This window comes from Oryzias latipes, chromosome 15 (genome assembly GCF_002234675.1).
Source record: "Oryzias latipes chromosome 15, ASM223467v1".
NCBI classification, from domain to species: Eukaryota; Metazoa; Chordata; class Actinopteri; order Beloniformes; family Adrianichthyidae; genus Oryzias; species Oryzias latipes.
In genome coordinates this window covers 3,640,165-3,658,143 of record NC_019873.2, presented here as the reverse complement: position 1 = coordinate 3,658,143, position 17,979 = coordinate 3,640,165, and the positions used below count along the sequence as shown (strand labels likewise).

At 43.2% G+C, this 17,979-nt stretch overlaps 3 protein-coding genes across 3 annotated transcripts in view; 1 reads left to right on the top strand and 2 right to left on the bottom strand.

The window, feature by feature from the left end:
• Positions 1 to 4,274, bottom strand: part of fbxw4 (F-box and WD repeat domain containing 4) — a 48,408-nt gene extending 44,134 nt beyond the window's left edge. Inside the window, exons 1-3 of the mRNA XM_023963457.1 lie at positions 3,954 to 4,274; positions 2,024 to 2,119; positions 1,689 to 1,874 (exon numbers count right to left, since the gene is read on the bottom strand). Of these exons, the coding sequence (XP_023819225.1) occupies positions 1,689 to 1,874; positions 2,024 to 2,119; positions 3,954 to 4,138 (467 nt within the window). The 5' untranslated portion in view covers positions 4,139 to 4,274. The remainder of the gene's footprint in view (positions 1 to 1,688; positions 1,875 to 2,023; positions 2,120 to 3,953) is intronic.
• A 1,263-nt stretch (positions 4,275 to 5,537) lies between these two features.
• polr1b (RNA polymerase I subunit B) lies at positions 5,538 to 12,838 on the top strand. The gene is made up of 15 exons (XM_004076892.4): positions 5,538 to 5,808; positions 6,832 to 6,999; positions 7,130 to 7,276; positions 7,367 to 7,499; positions 7,584 to 7,720; positions 7,798 to 8,021; positions 8,125 to 8,296; positions 9,050 to 9,224; positions 9,300 to 9,581; positions 9,663 to 9,796; positions 9,864 to 10,034; positions 10,135 to 10,291; positions 10,385 to 10,581; positions 11,064 to 11,314; positions 11,389 to 12,838. The coding sequence occupies exons 1-15, from the start codon at positions 5,632 to 5,634 to the stop codon at positions 12,269 to 12,271; spliced, it is 3,408 nt and encodes a 1,135-aa protein (XP_004076940.1). The 5' UTR covers positions 5,538 to 5,631; the 3' UTR covers positions 12,272 to 12,838.
• Positions 12,839 to 14,399: 1,561 nt separating this feature from the next.
• Positions 14,400 to 17,601, bottom strand: nanp (N-acetylneuraminic acid phosphatase). The gene is made up of 2 exons (XM_004076890.4): positions 17,453 to 17,601; positions 14,400 to 15,620 (listed from the first exon to the last, which is right to left on the bottom strand). Exons 1-2 carry the CDS (start codon positions 17,540 to 17,542, stop codon positions 14,976 to 14,978), a joined length of 735 nt encoding a protein of 244 aa, XP_004076938.1. The 5' UTR covers positions 17,543 to 17,601; the 3' UTR covers positions 14,400 to 14,975.
• Between the last annotated feature and the right edge of the window lie 378 nt (positions 17,602 to 17,979).

The following is a 17,979-nucleotide window of genomic DNA, read 5'->3' as shown; positions in this document are numbered from 1 at the left end:
AAATATCACGAGAAAGAGGTGCGAGCAAAAGCGCCAATCTGCAGCTGAAAACTTAGTACTGCACTGACTGCGAGCCGCCTGTATGACTTCAAAACAATGCACTGTGGGAAACGGTGTCCTGACAGTTCTTGTAGTTGAAGTTATCAATTAAAATCAATTAAAAAAACCTATTGATAAAAAACATAGGCTACATACATTACAAAACAATCAAATAATTCTAAAAGATGTAATAACACAGATCATACTAAGAGGGAGAGGAACATTAAAACTCAATTGAATGTTAAGGACAACTCCAGCTTCAGTTCTCCTTCAGTCTCGCTGCAGCTCAGCGTTCACCTTCATCTCACCGCCTTTCCCCACCTGCAGCCGCCTGATCTGATCGATCCTGGCGAAACGCTGGTTCATCTCAAACACGTCTATCGTTGTTTTGCCCCCACGTATTTTAAGTGTCTCTAAGACTAAATCTTGCTGTCGCTCGCACGTGTTTAATGTTGAAGCATCCCATGCCCATGGGGCAGCGGTGAGCTGCAGTCACAGCCGTCCTCAGGAACCGTTTGGTTAGGGTTAATACGCCGCCGCGCGTCTAACCATAACCATAACGTAAACCTTAACCTTCCTTCGGATCCATGCGACCCAGAAAAAAGTGCAGCACGGACTGCATGTATTTAGAAAATTACGAGCGAATATACACTTTCTAAAAAGGAAAGTAAAGGAATTCCCTGGGAGGGGCCTGTCAGGTTTCCTGCCTTAAATGTTTTCCTGCTTCAAGCCCAGTCAATGTCACGCCCCCAAGAGTCATATACCCCACTGTGATTGGTTGGTTCGTCAGTTTCACACACAACACTGAATAAGTATCATAAAGAAACTGGCGGGACGCACTAGCAATAAACTTCCATATCAAGGCAGGGGCCGCAAAACATTGTGTTGGGGGCTGCAAATAGCCCTCGGGTCGCAGGTTTGAGACCCCTGTTTTAAACGATCAGATTCTCTGACATAAATGGATCCAGATCATCTTCATCCAAACTTCCAGCAGTGAGACTCAGACAGAAATTCCTGCTACTGAACAGTGAAGTTTTCCAGATTCTTGGATTTCTTCCAGATCATCAAGTGGAAATGAAATCTGTGTCAAACAAACAAGTAAACTAGAATGAATGTCAAATCCATTCACATGTTAGTTTCCTAAAGTTCACCACTGTTGTTTTTCCACATCCAAAGAATCCAAAGGGAACATTCTTAGAACATTCTAGACACTGGATGGTCACTTGACTTTATTCAAAGTCTGTCCACACATTGGACTGGAATGATGGACTGATCCGTGTTTGATGACATCACATGTGTGTTGTACGCTGATGCACTTGGTCCTTTTTATGTTATAGTAAAATAAACTACCATGTCTCAGTCCAGATGGTATTTTCCAGTACTAATTACATTTGGCTTATTTCATTAAAAAACTAGTTTAAAATGTGTTATGCATAATGGACCAAAGCTGGGATGAAAGTTTGCTTTTCTCCACATCAGAATCGGTTGATTCACGTAGGCCGCATCGATAAACGCTCCAGGATTTATGGTACGTCAACCAGCGTGAATTGTTTAGGTGTTGTTGGCAACATCTCTAGTGTTAAAGCGTTAATTACAGAGCAAATGGCTACTGACTAATATTTGACAAAGACCAATGATGTGACATCTACCTTCCTCCGCTGATCAGATGGGAGTCGGTGAGGGCAAAGCAGCAGACATCCCCCTTATGTCCAGAGTAAATTTTAAATGCAGTTTGCTGAAGCCTTCTGGAGTCGCGGTGAAGGCGATACAGCCCAATATTGGTGGCCTGAGATAGAAAGAGTACATCTCCATCCAGCTGCAACCATGGCAACAATCTGGGAACAGAATATCAAGATAAATAGAGTTAACATTCCTCAGAATGTTGCAAATGTGCAGAAAGCTACCTTTACAACATAAGTCATTTGAGAACTTAAAGAGAAAGCTAAAATGTTAAGTTAAAATGTTAGTCAGCTGGCTCACACACTTGGTTTTCCATTTGAGAGGAATGAACCTTTTGCAGGCTCCGTTTCCCCAGTTTTGAGCTGTCTTGACTCTTTCCTTGAGAGGGATGTGAGGATATCTGCAGGAACAAAGAGAGGAACACTGACAGTCATTCTAGAAGTAAACACCCTTCAACCCATCAAAACATCTACATTGAACTGGTAAATGTCAAAGGACTAATAAAATGACCCGGATGATTGATTACACGCCATGACAGATCTATATTTCAATCTTCAGTTACGTTTTAGCTTTAAAATCATTCAAATAGACACTTGTTTTTAACATGTCCTGTCCAACAGCTGGGCAGACAGATGAGAGCTGAGGGCCTCTTGTGTTGGACATATTTTACTTTAACAAGAGGGGTTATGAATCTACTGACAAACCAGAGGTATGTCTGAATAAACCCCTTTTGTAATCAGTACAGTGTGATCCGTTCTTGACTAGAATGAGATCAGCTGAAACACTCAATTATTTAAATCCACCTGTTCCCAGCATTTGATCCCTTTGTTTTCAAAGGTTTACGTCCATATTGTTATTATAGGCTTTAAATGCAGTTCTTTTTAACTTTTCTTTATTTTAATGATTACACCTTCACCATTTCTTTAAAGTTTTTTTTATGTTTTATGTAAAGCTCTACAAATCAACGGCCTCACATAAACCAGAATTATTTCCTGTACAGAGTTTCCAGTGTTCTTGGTGTTGTTTTAATGTTCAAATAAAACAAAGCCCCTTTATTAATGTTTCGATCTCAATGTTTATTATGACTTTACCTTCACACAGAATTCTTGTGCCTGTGGGGGTCTTGGTAAGCGATCATGAAAAGATACGTTTATTTCTGTACTATATGTTATCTTCTGTTAGAACTCACCCAAAGCATTTTCATACTTTTTATGTTCTTACAGCCGTTAGATTCGCTGTTTCTCTAAAAACTTTGTTTTTAACCCTTTGATGGGAGAGGTCAAAGGTCAAACTTTTCGTGTAGATTTATAAGGATTGTAGCTGGTATTTTGGTCCCTTCCCTCATGCAGATCTCCTCTAGAGCAGTGATATTTTGGGACTCTCTCCAAAGATTTTCTATGGGGCTGAGATCTGCAGACTGACTAGAGCAATGCAGGTGCTTCTCATGGAGCCGCTCCCTGGTTGCCCGGGTGATGTGTTTGGGATCATTGAAGGATCCAGTCATGTTTCATATTCAATGCTCTCACTGATGGAAGGAGGTTTTCTTCTAAATCTTGCCACACATAGCCCCATTTCTTGGTTCCTTTACATGCACTCGTTGTCTTCCCACCTTAGCAGACAAAAAGCCACAAAGCATGATGTTGCCTTTACACCAATATTGAAATAAATATAAAAAAATTATAATAAATGACTATTTCGAAAGAATATATCTGTTTTTTTGTGAAGTTACATAAAATTGGATGTTAATAAACTGGAGGGAAAAACAACTACCAGGGTAAAATGCTAAATAATTTAGTTGAAAAATATTACAGAAAACTAACTTAACTTTTATTACAAAAAAACAGCTGCAACTTCCAGCTTTTTCTGCCACAATTAATATCACAAAAATGTACGTGAGATTGCAGAGGGACTGTGCATCCATACAGTTTCTCCTTTTTTCATTTTTGGATGCTGGTGTGCCGCGGGATTTTTGTCAAGGTTAAAGTGTACCTTGGCTCAAAAAAAAAAAAAAAACATTTGAAAAACACTGATGTAAATAATTCCACATGTGTTTATTCACAGTTGTGATGCCTTCAGTCAGTGTGAATCTACAATTCATAGTCATGAAAATAAAGAAAACTCTTTGAATGAGAAGGAGTGTCCAAACTTTTGGTCTGTACTGTAGTAGATGTGTGTAAACTCTCAGGTCCGCAGAGCTCATCATAGATGTCAGATCACAGTTATCGTGTACTTACATATCCGTGCCGTTCCAAGTAATCCCGGTATTTAGCAGACCTCTGGCTATCTTCTTCCACACTGCGTCCCTGTTCACAAACTCGTTGAATGCTTTACAAACTTGACAGAGGCGACCGAGGGATTTGTAGTCCAGGTGACAGAAGATGCAGTGGAGGACTTCCTCTGGGAACTGGAACAGCAGCATGGCGCCACGGTGCGGCGGCGGCGGCGGCGGAGGGTCGCTCGCGACGGCATGCGGTGCCGGTGTCTGTCTACCACCAGCAGCTGAGCAACGTAAACAAACTCCCCTGCTTCAGACGACTGGGCGGAAACAGGAAGTTACGACAAACGGCGTGCGTGACAGCGTCATGACGTCATGTGCCTTTTTTTCTTCATTTCACAAAAACTTTATTTGACGGCAACGGGATAACACTGTAGACTAGAACAGAAAAACGAGGAATATCAAAGAACAGTTATTGAGCAACAGTGACATTTAAAGAAGAAAATATGATTTGGGGTCAATTGAAAATCCCCCCAAAAGCTTTAGAATGCTGTAGGATAACTTTTAGTAAAAACAGTTTAGAGATTTTCCAGGAGTGGTAGTCCAAAGCTTTGGTGACATTAATTATGAATGAAAGTTTAAACACAAAATAACAAACTGGCATCTTCTAAACTGTTTTGTCCCTTTTGGGGTCACAGGGCCTATCCTGGTGGGCGAAGACCGGGGACATCCATTGAAAGGTCCTCATTTAGACTATTTTTCCTATGGGATCTTAATGAATTCATGAGTGCTCAGGTTTCCAGGAGTATTGAGGATGATGGCTCACCAAAGTAGACCTAACTTTTATGTAGCTCTTTATAGGATGGACATGTTTTATGTCTTCTGTCTTATATGTAAGAAATAGTTCTTTCACAAGAAATATTTTAATAAATTTAAAGTGGTTTTCAAGGACACATAAAAAATATATAGTTTTATTTGAATAAAGAGATATACCTCTTTTTTTTTGGTTTCCTTTTAGTGAAAAATAATAGAAGGTGAGGAGTAACCACATGAAACCGTTTGCCTCCGGTCCAAATTAGCTCTTTAAAGGACATCCACATCCATTGTCAAACGCAAAAGTCCTCATCAGGAAGATGTCTTTTTATTTTTGTCTTTTATTCCCCCAAAGAAAACCTTTTTGTTTTATTTTAATTTTTATTTTATTTTATGTTAGTGCCACATTGCTTCTGTATGTATATAATTCTGCTTGTATTAATAGTGCATTAACACCAATGTTGACCATAAATGATTCAAGGCATTTTTGTTTCCTTTTCTCTTTCTAGAAGACTGGGATTTTTTTTTTTTTATTTACTTTTAAACTAATGTGCGACGAAAGGTTTTATGATCTGTCAATGAGATTTCTTTAGTACTAAACTTTTGATTTGAAATTCAGCTATGTTTTTCAGATTTATACCTTCATGAAGGTGGTTAATTTGTATCAAAAGATTTGTTTTAAAATGTTTATTTATTTGTCTTTTGGTGCTTGTTGAACATGAAATAGTTTGTCTTGCTTGGCGTTTGAAAACAAGGTTAAACTAAACCACTAGGTGGCGCTCAACAGCAGGATGACTGTAAAACCTCCGAAGAAGAAGTCTGTTTCCTCCTGCAGACACGTGTTTCCTCATGTGGTTTCCTCTGTTTGCTGCTGAACGTCCAGCATGGGTTCTTCAGCCGAATGGAGTCGTCTGCCGAAAGGTCCGAGTTTGAAGAACTTAACCGACGGAGGTTTTGGTAAACTAACAGATCAGCAGCACGCGGCCATCCAGGATCTGACCAAAGCTCACATCGAGTCCTTCGACCAGGCTGTTACTGATGGACTGATCCGGGCCGTGCAGGTCAGACTCAGTGCGAACCTGCTCCAACCATGAGTGTTGAAAGTTCAGCCCTCATTCTAAAGTTACAGCTAATCGTTTCTAAATTCATGTTGTGTGTAAAAACAGATAAACGAGGTGTGATGAGATGTGATCGCCCCATTGACCAAATGATAAACACCAAAGAAAAAAATAGTTTTTTAAATCTATCAATGGTCAATAATTAAAAAAAAAAACATATTTGTCTTAAAATATGTCACCGTTCACTTTTTTTGAACATTTGAAGTGTTATTAAGGAAAGAGTGAAACATGATTCCATTGTAATTTTTTTTGGCTGTTAAGTTAAAACAACTATCTATACCAGGAGGAGCTTCTACTGCATTAAAGCCCACTCTAAGGAAAATGGCGTTTTTTGGTATTTTTAACCTGTTCTTGTGGAGCTGCATTTATGCCAAAACTCTCCCAGGACTATGTATGCTTGTGGGAGACTTTATGTCCTCCATAGAGGAGGACTTGAAGAAAGAAACCTCAAAACTGCATTTCTGGGTATTTCTTTATTCAAGTTGTGAATCAGAGCTAATAAAGAGTTTATTTGTAATGTGGAAAATACACTGGGCGGGACACAGTCACCCTGGTCTGTTCCATTCTGATACATCCACTTGATGAATTTCTAATAAACTCTTGCCGCTCTGCAGAAACTATGTCCTAAGAAACCTTTACAACAGATGATCGGACTGGGTCTGTAAAGAGTCTACACATTTTCTAAATGTATAGAAAAGTGTTTAGATATAAATACAAAGTTAAAGGCATTGAGTAAACAAAGCAAATATTTACACACCAAGTGCTAACTACAGTTATTTCAATCAGTTACAAAGTAGATTTGTATTTCTACTTTAAAATACAGAATTAAACGTGCTGATCCATTCAGGCTTAACTGAAAAGGTGAGAGGAATATTTGTGCCAGATGTGTTGCTTCCTGTCCTCCTGCTGTTTATGGTGGTGAAGACATGTTTGTAAAATTCATTGTGACATTGTTTGTATTAATAGGCCATCCCTCCCTTGGAGTTCATGTCCAAAAATGACCAAATCAGCCTGTCATTTGTGGAAGCCGCCATCTACAGCCCAGCAGTGGCCAAAGGAAGCATCTGCAGAGAGACCAAGGTGTTTCCAGCAGAATGCAGAGGCAGAAGATGCTCCTACAAAGGAAAGCTGGTGGTGAGACCCTGTCATTTCCAAATCTTTGTCTTTTTCTTTACAGTGTTTAAGGAAACTATGACAGGCACAGTAACAAGTACTTTAGATCAACTGGTCTATATTTATTATAATCTGTATTCTCTGGTTGCAGGCAGACATCAGCTGGGCGATTAACGGCGTTCCCAAAGGCATTATTAAGCAGTCTCTGGGTCAGGTGCCCATTATGGTGAAGTCCAGGCTGTGTAACCTGCATGGCATGTCTCCTAAAGAGCTGGTGAAGCATCACGAAGAAGCAGAGGTGGGCGCCGCCGTGGCAAGCAGTGCAGCAGTTGGTCGAACACATTCCAGTTGATGAAAAATGTGCAAACTTTGTTTTGTTTTTTCACAGGAGATGGGAGGTTATTTCATTGTGAATGGAATCGAGAAGGTGGTCCGCATGTTGATAATGCCAAGGAGGAACTATCCTATTGCCATGTCCAGACCAAAATGGAAGAGCAGGGGGCAGGGATACACTCAGTATGGTACATATCTGACTTAGTGTGTACAATGCCTCCAGGTAAATTATCTGTAGACTCTACTGCCTCATTTTTTTCGTGGTTTCTCAGGAGTCTCCATGCGTTGTGTAAAGGATGACCACACAGCGATCAACCTGAACCTCCATTATCTGGAGAACGGAACTGTGATGCTCAACTTCATCTACCAGAAGGAGCTCTTCTTTCTTCCCTTGGGGTTTGCACTAAAGGTATCCGAGTAAACGAGCAGAGATACCCTGATGACCAGCTGATGTGTAATCATCTGGGGGTCTGACGTGCTCCTCAGGCCCTTGTCGACTTCACAGACTTCCAGATTTACCAGGAGCTGATTAAAGGACGCGAGGACAATTCTTTCTACAAGACCTGCGTGTCGGAGATGCTGCGTGTGGTTATGGAAGAGGGATGCACCACCCGCAGTAAGGTGCTCACTTACCTGGGAGAGCGCTTCAGGGTCAAGTTAAACCTCCCAGAGTGGTACACCAATGAGCAGTGTGCCAACATTCTGCTAAAGTAAGCCCATCAGGCAGTTTAAAATCTTTTTTATGGAGATTCAAAGCACTACATACTAAAGAACCTAGTTTTTAAAAACTGGAAATAACCTATTTCTGTGCAGTGAATGCATTTGTATCCACCTGAAGTCGGACACGGAGAAGTTTTACCTCCTGTGTCTGATGAGCCGGAAGCTTTTCAGCCACGCCAAGCAGGAATGCATGGAGGAAAACCCAGACAGCATCATGTGTCAGGAAGTACTCACCCCTGGCCAGCTCTACCTCATGTTTCTGAAGGTAACTCGTTGGTGTGGAGTTTTCTCCTGTGTTCTGCGACCTAAACATGGACTGTATCTGAGAACTGGACTGAGTGACGTCACCCATTTAGAAATGAAGTCAGTTCAGACGCCCTTGTTTTCATGATACGCTTCTATGGCAACCACTCTCACCAATTAGGAGTAAGCTTGTTAGAAGACCACACCCTTACCACTGAAAGCAGGCTTGGGAGAATCTGTCAATCAAATGCTTCGACCGTTCAATGTGGAACCACCCACTCTTATTAAGTCATGTGATTGGTCAGTTTATAACTTGAAAAAGTTGCGCTACAACAAAAATATGGGAAAAAAATAGGATTGTCAAGAAAATGTTTTAAAAAAAATTTTACAGACAAAGAAGGATTATTTGGACCAACAGAATGACTGAGTAACAGCTTTTCATTTTAGATTCTTGGAGTCAGAAGCTACTTCCTGTTTGGAACGCCAGGGGGAGGGGCCACTCAGTCTAGTTCTCTAATTGGCTACAGACCTTGTCAATGAATCTCCTCTGTGTTGTGTCTTCTGGACAGAAAGTGTTCAGTTTTGCCAAATTTTCATAAATATTTAATCGCGATCAGATCTTTGTTTTTATTCTGAAATCCTGGTCTCTCTTTTTTTCTATTTTTAGAGCGTATCCCCCCGGGATACATGAGGGAAGGCTGTACTGTAAATGTTATGACCTTGACTTTTAAATCTTAAAGTTCTAGTTTCATGTTCCTCGTCTTTAACACTGCAGGAGAGAATGACTGCATGGCTGGTGTCTGTGAAGCTGTCCTTTGACAAAAGAGGATCCAAAGTGTTTGCAAGGGGATGGAGCACAGAAAATGTCATAAAGATGCTGAACATGGGCTCTGATGTCACCAAACCTTTTGAATATCTCTTGGCTACTGGAAACCTAAATTCTAAGACGGGTGCATATCCACACTCTTTATATATATATTTTTAAACTTCAATAGTTGCTTTGTTCTAAATGTTTTCTTTCACAGGTCTCGGCATGCTGCAGAACTCGGGCCTCTGCGTTGTCGCTGACAAGCTGAACTTCATCCGCTACCTTTCTCACTTCCGCTGTGTGCACAGAGGAGCAGCGTTCGCCAAGATGAGGACCACCTCAGTCCGTAAGCTGCTGCCCGAGTCCTGGGGCTTCCTGTGTCCCGTCCACACTCCAGACGGAGAGCCTTGTGGACTCATGAACCACATGACTGCCAGCTGTGAGGTGGTGGCAGCATCCAGTCCCACCACGTCGCTGCCTGCACTGCTCTGTTCCCTCGGTAAGCTCCAAACATTTTTACAAAGTGCACATTGCTCCTCAGCGGCTGAAAATGGAAATGGTCCTGTTTTCGGTGTGTGAGGTGTTACTCCGGTGGATGGTACTCCTGCTCAGGCCTTCTCTGACTGCTACCCTGTGGTGTTGGATGGCTCTGTTGTTGGCTGGGTGGAGACCGACTTGGCTCCAGCTGTTGTTGATGCAATGCGGAGGTTCAAGGTACGAGAAGGATGTTAGACAAGTAGTGACCTTGGAAGCAGAAACCTGATGACTAACGTGTGTGCAGGTGCTGAGGGAGAGGAAGGTTCCTCCCTGGACTGAGATCGTCCTGGTTCCTAAAACTGGAAAAGCCAGCTTGTATCCAGGTCTGTTCCTCTTCACAACACCTTGCCGGATGATGCGGCCCGTTCAAAACCTGGCTCTTGGCAAACAGGAGTTCATTGGCACCTTTGAGCAGGTATATGTTTAGCTGGTGCACGTTGAAAGACATTCTTGCCATCGAGACGGTCATCGGAGGACAGCTGTCCAAGTAAAACGGGTTTACTTTTCTGCCGTAGCTTTACACCAATGTTGGAATTTTAGAAGAGGAGATTGAAGCAGGAGTTACCACACACCAGGAGCTCTTCCCTCACAGTATGCTGAGCGTGGTGGCAAACTTCATCCCTTTCTCAGACCACAACCAGAGTCCTAGAAACATGTACCAGTGTCAGATGGGTAAGTGGGTGGGATCAGAAATGTTCATTGAAGGCTAACACCAATTTGGAGTCCAAAGTCCTGAAATTGTTGACCCTAAACTGTTTGTTTCAGGTAAACAAACGATGGGCTTCCCTCTACACTCGTTTATGGATCGCTCGGACAATAAGCTGTACCGACTACAGACGCCACAGAGCGCCCTCGTCAGGCCCTACATGTACGATCACTACAATCTGGACAACTATCCAAGCGGCACAAACGCCATCGTCGCCGTCATATCCTACACCGGCTACGACATGGAAGATGCTATGGTGAATTCAACACAATAGTTTTTACATTTCTACAGATGGGATTTGATCATCTTTTGAGCTATTTTCAAAGCATTCCCAGTAGGGATGCTACTCCATTCTGATCATCCTCTTACAGATAGATCCATGAACGTCTTTATTTTCCTCGTCTGAGCTGGAATCTGGCTCTAAACTGTACGGCTGGATAGCTCTGATATTGGTCGACATTTTTGTTTCTCTGATAATGTTAGTTAGGGGTTGTGACGGGAATTGGTTTGCCTGAGATGGTGTAAACAAAGGCATGATGGGAAATGGAGGAAGGGTCACTCTATGCCAGCGGTCCCGCCCACAACTTCAGGGTGAATTTCTGATGAACTCCTGCTGGTCTTTGGTTTTTAGATTTAGGCTAAAAATGACTTCCTCCTAGTCTGAAGACCACCTGGAATGCTTTGAAAATAGATGTTCAGAGTGGGTCTCTACATTCTGACGTTCTTTGATCTTACTAGATTGTGAACAAGTCATCGTGGGAGAGAGGCTTTGCACATGGGAGCATCTACAAGACAGAATTGGTGGACCTTGCAGACAAAGTGAGGGGGGAAGATGCTGTGGTGTTTGGGACCAAGCCAGGGGACCCCAAAGTAAACGACAAGCTCGATGCTGATGGGCTCCCTCGTGTCGGATCGGTGCTTCAGTATGGTGACCCCTTTTACAGCTACATCAACCTCAACACGGGACAAAGCTGCGTCCACTTTTACAAGTAAGCGGCAAAAATCTCTGCTCCCTTCATGTTTTGTCTCAGTGGAAGTGAAAGCCATTCTGTGTGGTTTGTAGAAGCCAGGAGGCCTGTGTGGTGGACAACATCAAGATATGCAGCAACGACAGCGGCTCAGGCCAGTTCAAACGCATCTGCATTACCACCCGAGTGCCACGAAACCCCACAATTGGTGACAAGTTTGCCAGCCGCCACGGGCAGAAGGGCATCCTGAGCCGCTTGTGGCCCGCTGAGGACATGCCCTTCACGGAGAGCGGCATGACCCCCGACATCTTGTTCAACCCCCACGGCTTCCCGTCTCGAATGACCATCGGGATGCTGATCGAGAGCATGGCGGGCAAGTCTGCCGCCCTTCATGGTCGGAGCCACGACGCCACACCCTTCACCTTCTCTGAGGAGAACTCTGCGCTGGATCACTTTGGGGAATTGCTCCGGGCGGGGGGGTACAACTACTACGGGACAGAGCGGCTCTACAGTGGAGTGAGCGGTCGGGAGCTGGAGGCAGACATCTTCATCGGTGTGGTCTACTACCAGCGGCTGCGTCACATGGTCTCTGACAAATTTCAAGTCAGGACCACCGGAGCGCGGGACAAGGTCACCAACCAGCCCGTTGGAGGAAGGAACATTCAGGGAGGCATCCGCTTTGGAGAGATGGAGCGTGACGCCCTGCTGGCCCATGGCTCCTCCTTCCTCCTTCACGATCGTCTTTTCAACTGCTCCGACCGCTCAGAGGCTCAGATGTGCGTGGACTGCGGCAGCCTCCTGTCCCCGCTGCTGGAGAAGCCTCCGCCCTGCTGGTCAGCCATGCGCCACCGAAAGACCCTCTGCACGCTTTGTGGCAAAAGTGACTCCATCAACGCCGTGTCTGTTCCTTACGTCTTCCGCTACTTTGTAGCTGAACTGGCAGCGATGAACATCAAAGTAAAACTTGAGGTTAAGTGACGTGCTGCAGGATACATACGTGCCTTAAAGCCTTAGCTGTGGTTTTGAAACATTTCAGTCAAATTCTACTGAATCAGTTCTGTAAAACCATGCTGTTATCAGAACTTTGCTTGATGCAGTTCAGAGTTCAAATCCCGTAAATTCATAAGTGTTCATTGTGACGGGGTGTCAGTTCTGATGACCGCCATCAGGTTCTTCCCAATAAAGCCAAGAGGACCTGGTTGTGGACAACATGGCGGCAAGACATCACTAGCCAGAACCGGAAGTCCGGAACCGGAAGTTTACGTCCCCTCAAAACAGGAACGATCCAAAGTGGCTTTTCCCCGATATGTGTAGAATTCTTACATATCAGAGCAAAGCAGAATACGCAGATTCACGTTGATCGAAGGGTAGAAATGTAAACGCTGGAGCTTGTAGCAGTTTTACAAATCTCACTTTGTTTATATCCTTTTTTTAAATGATTATCCTTTTAGAGCCGTTTAGGCTCATGTTGGAACTGAACCATTAATTCACATGAAAAGGTTTTAATAAAAGGTGCCACACAGTGACATCCCATTGGAAGAAGAATGTTCCCAAGAGTCTGTATTCCCCACAGGATAGTGAGAGAACAGAGGAACGTCTCTATTCCTGCTCTTAACACTGGATGACCACAAGGAAAGATCTGGAAAAAGGAATTTGTCAAAAGCGTGTCAATCGTCTGGAATCTATTTGTAACAGAAGTCTTTGTTAAGCGAGGGCAGACACCCCAGTGCGGTTCCAGCTGTCGTTCCCTTACAGCCACCTGGATCAGGTGTGTTCAGCCTTTGAGGACATCCCGGGTCAATGTTGCCTCCATCTTTACCCCTGCTAGAAAAAGGATGTTTTCAACAGCACCTTATGATAACTTCTTTATTCAGTTTGTTATGAATCAGGAGCAGATGACAAAATGCCATTTGAAAACTCTTCTAGCTGTAATGTAAAACCTGCAATTGGCAGGTCACAGTCTTCCTGCTCTGCTCCATTCTGATCATTATCCATGAACGTCTTTGTTTTCTTGGTCTGAGCTAGAATCTGGATTAGAACTGGACAGGTGGACAGATCTGATATTGATGGACATTTTTGTTGCACTGCTAATGTTAGCTTGGTGTGAGGGGCTGTAAGCTAGTGGGAAGGTGTAAACAAAGGGTTGATGGGAAATTAGGCAGGCTCACTCCATGCCAACAATCCCGCCCACAATTGAGAGTTGAATTCTTATTGAACTCCTGCCGTTTTTCTTTTGTCCATACAATTTTCTAGATTGAGCTGCTTCTATTCAACTCTTACAATTATCAAAATTTTCAGCTTTTTTTTAGAAGAATCGTAATCTGATTCTTCAACCAAATAGCTTTTTCTTTTACTTAACTTTAATTTCATGTCACTCTTCAAATCCTCCTAAAACACCTCAATGTCAAATCTTGAGAAGACATTTAGCCAGAAAGACTGTAGTAACTTAGTAGCACTCAGGCTCTCCAATTAGCGTTTAAAAAAAAACCCCACTATGGTCTGAGGGTGTTTTTTTTTTTAGATGTTTGGTTCGCGTAACCCTTGTGCTATCCTAGGCACTTCAACATTGGGAGTTGGGTCATCTAGACCCACTAGACAGTGCTCTGAACCTTTTTTCTTCAATGAATTGTGATCTTCACTGGTGTCCATGGATGACATGAAATCTTTCCACCTTTATCCACCTTTGTCATGGTAGGGAGAACACGTCAATGTAAGGGTGGGGTCATCTAAGATAGCACAAGGGTTAAAGTAAAGCAGAGTTTGTTTTCCACCATGGTCCAAAAGAAATTTTCAGTCTGAATACACCAAAGTAGACCCTGGTCCGGGACCAGAAACCACTCTCGGACCCGTCTTTGGAGGGGGTCTCGGTTTGTTTCCAAATTGACTGAGATTCGGTTTGATTCCTCAGTTTGAGTATGATCCGTCCTGGGAGCAGAACAACTGAACCAAAATGGCCACCGTAGTCGGCGTAAACAGAGTACGAACATACAGCACAGACCAAAAGTTTGGACACACCTTCGCATTCAAATGAATGGGAAGCTGTGTCCAAACCTTTGGTCTGTACTGTAGGAACAGATGAGCCGCAGACAAATACAAGCAACGATTGTCGTGGTCAAAGAGAAATAAAAGGTCCAGCTCTTTATTTCTTAGAATAGTTGGAAAATGAACAAAAAATGAGATCAACTAGTGTTTGTCTTTTATGACCAGATCAAAATATATGAATCCACAATAGATAAAAGGTCAGAACCATTTGAAGAATGTCTAAAAACCACTCAAACTCCATTGAACTGTATGCAAACTTGTTTAAAACCAAACATTTGTAAACTGAAAACTTCTCCTTAAATTATGAATAAAACAATGGGGGGGGGGGGGGGGGGGGGTCATTCCTACGTCATTAAACAGCTGATGGTACTGGCATAACCGCCTAGGTTCACAGACCACTGAGGGCTAAACTGCTTGTATCTCTTTTTAAACCCTTCATAGATTCAAACGTTGGGCCACTTCACCACAGACACACTACAGTCATGCTTACCCAAACTGCTTAATGACAGTTTTCCATTCCAATCAGCAAGCTGCTGCCTCTCACGGGCAAATGCCAAGGTTTAGGCTTATTCCCCCTGACTATATATTTGGTTATTATTGCAGATGAATGGGAGTTTGACGCGCTTCCACCGCCACATCTTTATTCCAGTTGGTCCAGAACGCGTGGCAGGTCCAGAACAGAGGAGACGGTGAAGTGCGGCCTCACGGAGCCGTCTAACACCGCATCACTCTCTCCACTGTTGACCCACACAGTCGCTCGCACTCCAGCGTTCAAGCCCCCCTGAATGTCCGTGTCCAGAGAGTCCCCCACCATCACGCACTCCCGGGCCTCCACGCCGAGCCTGTTGAAACACAGCGTGAAGATGGAGACGGAGGGTTTCTGCTCCGCATGCTCCCCCCCTATCACAATGGCATCAAAGAACTCCTGGCATTGGACCGCGTCCACTTTCTCCTGTTGACTCCGAGCTTCCCCGTTGGTCAGAAGCAACAACTTGTATCGGCAGCGCAGTCGGCGCAAGAGGTCACGCACTTCAGGAGAAAGAGAGAGAGCGTCCAGGCGGCTCTTTTTCCATAAATAATAGCACTCGGCTCCCAGAGAGCGCCTGGGGAGACTTCCCAAAGTCTCCTCGATGCTCTCCTCCCAGTGACGCACACGGGTGTCATCCAATGGCCGCCCGCTCAAAGGGTCAAAGTTCTCCTGTAGCAGCTTCTGCTTGAATTTGTTGCAAATGCTGCTGATGGTGGCATCATCAAGGCCGAGCGCCGTCCTCAAGAGCTCGCTGGTCTGCAGGATTCAAAAACAAACACGTCAGATATGAAAATCATGTTCAGACAATACTGTCCCATAAAACAACCCCCCCCCCGGTTTTCTCTGGACACCGTTTCCCTCCACAGTGCCACACATGCTTCATGGGTTAACTGATGACTCCAAATATCCTAGATACCCGTGTGTGTTATTGTGTGGCCGTGCGGCGGCTGGTGACCTGTCCGGGCCGTTCCTGCCCTCAGCCCAACAACAGCCCTGTGACCCGAACGGGAGTCAGCGGGTTCAGAAATGAGGGGAGGACATCGGTGTTGTCAAAAGGTGGAGCAGTGAGGAAAAGTTATTTGATGGAGGCTTTATCCGTGGTGCAGCGGTAGGGGCGGTCAACCCATGATTATAAGATTGCAGGTTCGATTCCCGGCTTGCACACCCATGCTTTGAAGTATCCTTGGGCCAGACGCTGAACCCCACCTTGCCTCTGGTGGGAGGTTGGCGCCAGTGTGTGAATGGGTCTGTGACTGTAAAGCGCTTTGGGCCTTCGAGGAAGGTAGAAAAGCGCTACATAAGTACTACATAAGTAAGTATACGCCATTTACCATTCTAGGCAAGGATAAAAAACAGATGAATAGAACCGCTGCAGAACATAAAAACAGATGAATAGAACCGCTGCAGAACATAAAAACAGATGAAGAGAACCGCTGCAGAACATAAAAACAGATGAATAGAACCGCTGCAGAGGGCCCCGTCTTATTGTTCACCTGAGGCCCCTAAACTACTAAATCCGCCACTGAACAAAACATTTGACGTGGTTCTGCTGCTCATCCTGAGTGACTGAATTCATTCATTCAGCCAGAAACATGCTCTCATCCATCCTGTTTTTAGTGAATTCACATAGAAATTATGGAAAAACATCCACAAATTCATCACCGACAGAATTTTTTCAACTTTTTATTATTAAAACCTAATTTGGTTTTCAAAGTTTTGAACAGAAAGATTGTGATTCCTTTTTTATAAACATGTTTTTCATTGCCAAATTTCATATTCACAAAAGTAAATTTGCGAATAAAAAAAACTAAATTCTTCTCACTGGAAAATTAATTTCTGCATCAAAAAATTAAAATGCTCAAAAAACGATTAACATCTGTGATTTTTTTTAGTTTAGTGACATATGTTAACTCTCGCTTTGACACAAAATAAACTTAAATAAATTATGAAGCTGAGCAAAATGACACGTTTTAATCGCTTTTTTGTTTGTACTGAGGGAAATGGAATGTAAGTCAAATCTAATTTGGGCTAGTAAATCACAAAATTGGGAGCTTTATTGCTAAATTTATTCTTGTGAATATAATACTTGGTAAATAAAATCAGGAGATTTAATAAATAAAATTGAGATGAAATTTTATTATCATAATTAACGAAACCAAATAAGATATTTTTCCATATTAAAGTAAAATGTGTATAATGTCAGTTTTTATCAGGTTTGTTAATTTATCACATTGTTTTTAGTGTACTTACATGTCCAAAAAATATGCATCAACGTTTCCTCAAAGTGAAAAACAGAACAATTTTTATTAATATCCTTTTTTAACCTTAGCATTATTTACTGATTTGTTGGATAAACCTATGAGGATCTTGAATGAAACCTCTTTCACTTCGTTTTTAATAAGATATTAGTTTGGCAGAAGCCAAACCTTTTCCCAACAAACTGGACCATGAAGTGAAGTCCAGAAAGTTCTGCTTTGATTCCTTCGGACGCCTTTGTTTTGGTTTTGAACACGTGAGCTCAGCAAAGAACTGATGCCCGCCGCGGTCAGTGACGTCATCAACCCCAGAGGGTCTCGCGCTGTTCTTACCTTCTGAATTGCGACTCCCCCAGCTTTAGTCGTTTCGATGAGAGTGTTGTCCAAGTCAAATAGAATCGCTCCCACAGTCTGGCCGGCCATCACTCCACATCACCACCACCACCACCACCGTCATCGGCCACCAACAACCCGCCTTCCGCGTTGCCAGATAGAGTCGCGGTTTTCCAGCCAGAATTCATCTGAAAACCGCCAGACTCCACAAAAAACGAACCGCCCTGGAAGTAGATCTCTGATTCACTAGCAATAATTGATCATCCATTATGTGTTACTTGCTTTTGTCACACTGTTTTCTATAATTTGACGCAAATCTACTAAAAATATGTCAAAGATTTCCAACTGTTATCACACACGCCCTCTACAGCACGGCAGAGGTACTGCATGCATCGCCATGTGTTCAGTGCAGCTTCGTGTTACGTCAGAACATTAAGGATAAAACTGTGTAATTTTCATAAGCAGGTTTTATTTGCATGGACTTTGATTTACAAACACAATTTTTCTCCTGAGCGCCTCTATATTTG

Excerpts from the sequence above, each read along its gene's own strand:
- polr1b (XM_004076892.4), top strand. The coding sequence starts at position 5,632 with ATGGGTTCTTCAGCCGAATGGAGTCGTCTGCCGAAAGGTCCGAGTTTG. Across the intron at positions 7,721-7,797 it reads CCTTGGGGTTTGCACTAAAG|GCCCTTGTCGACTTCACAGA; the intron begins GTATCCGAGTAA and ends CGTGCTCCTCAG. Across the intron at positions 8,297-9,049 it reads TCTACCTCATGTTTCTGAAG|GAGAGAATGACTGCATGGCT; the intron begins GTAACTCGTTGG and ends TTAACACTGCAG.
- nanp (XM_004076890.4), bottom strand. The coding sequence starts at position 17,542 with ATGGCCGGCCAGACTGTGGGAGCGATTCTATTTGACTTGGACAACACT. Across the intron at positions 15,621-17,452 it reads GGGGAGTCGCAATTCAGAAG|ACCAGCGAGCTCTTGAGGAC; the intron begins GTAAGAACAGCG and ends TGAATCCTGCAG.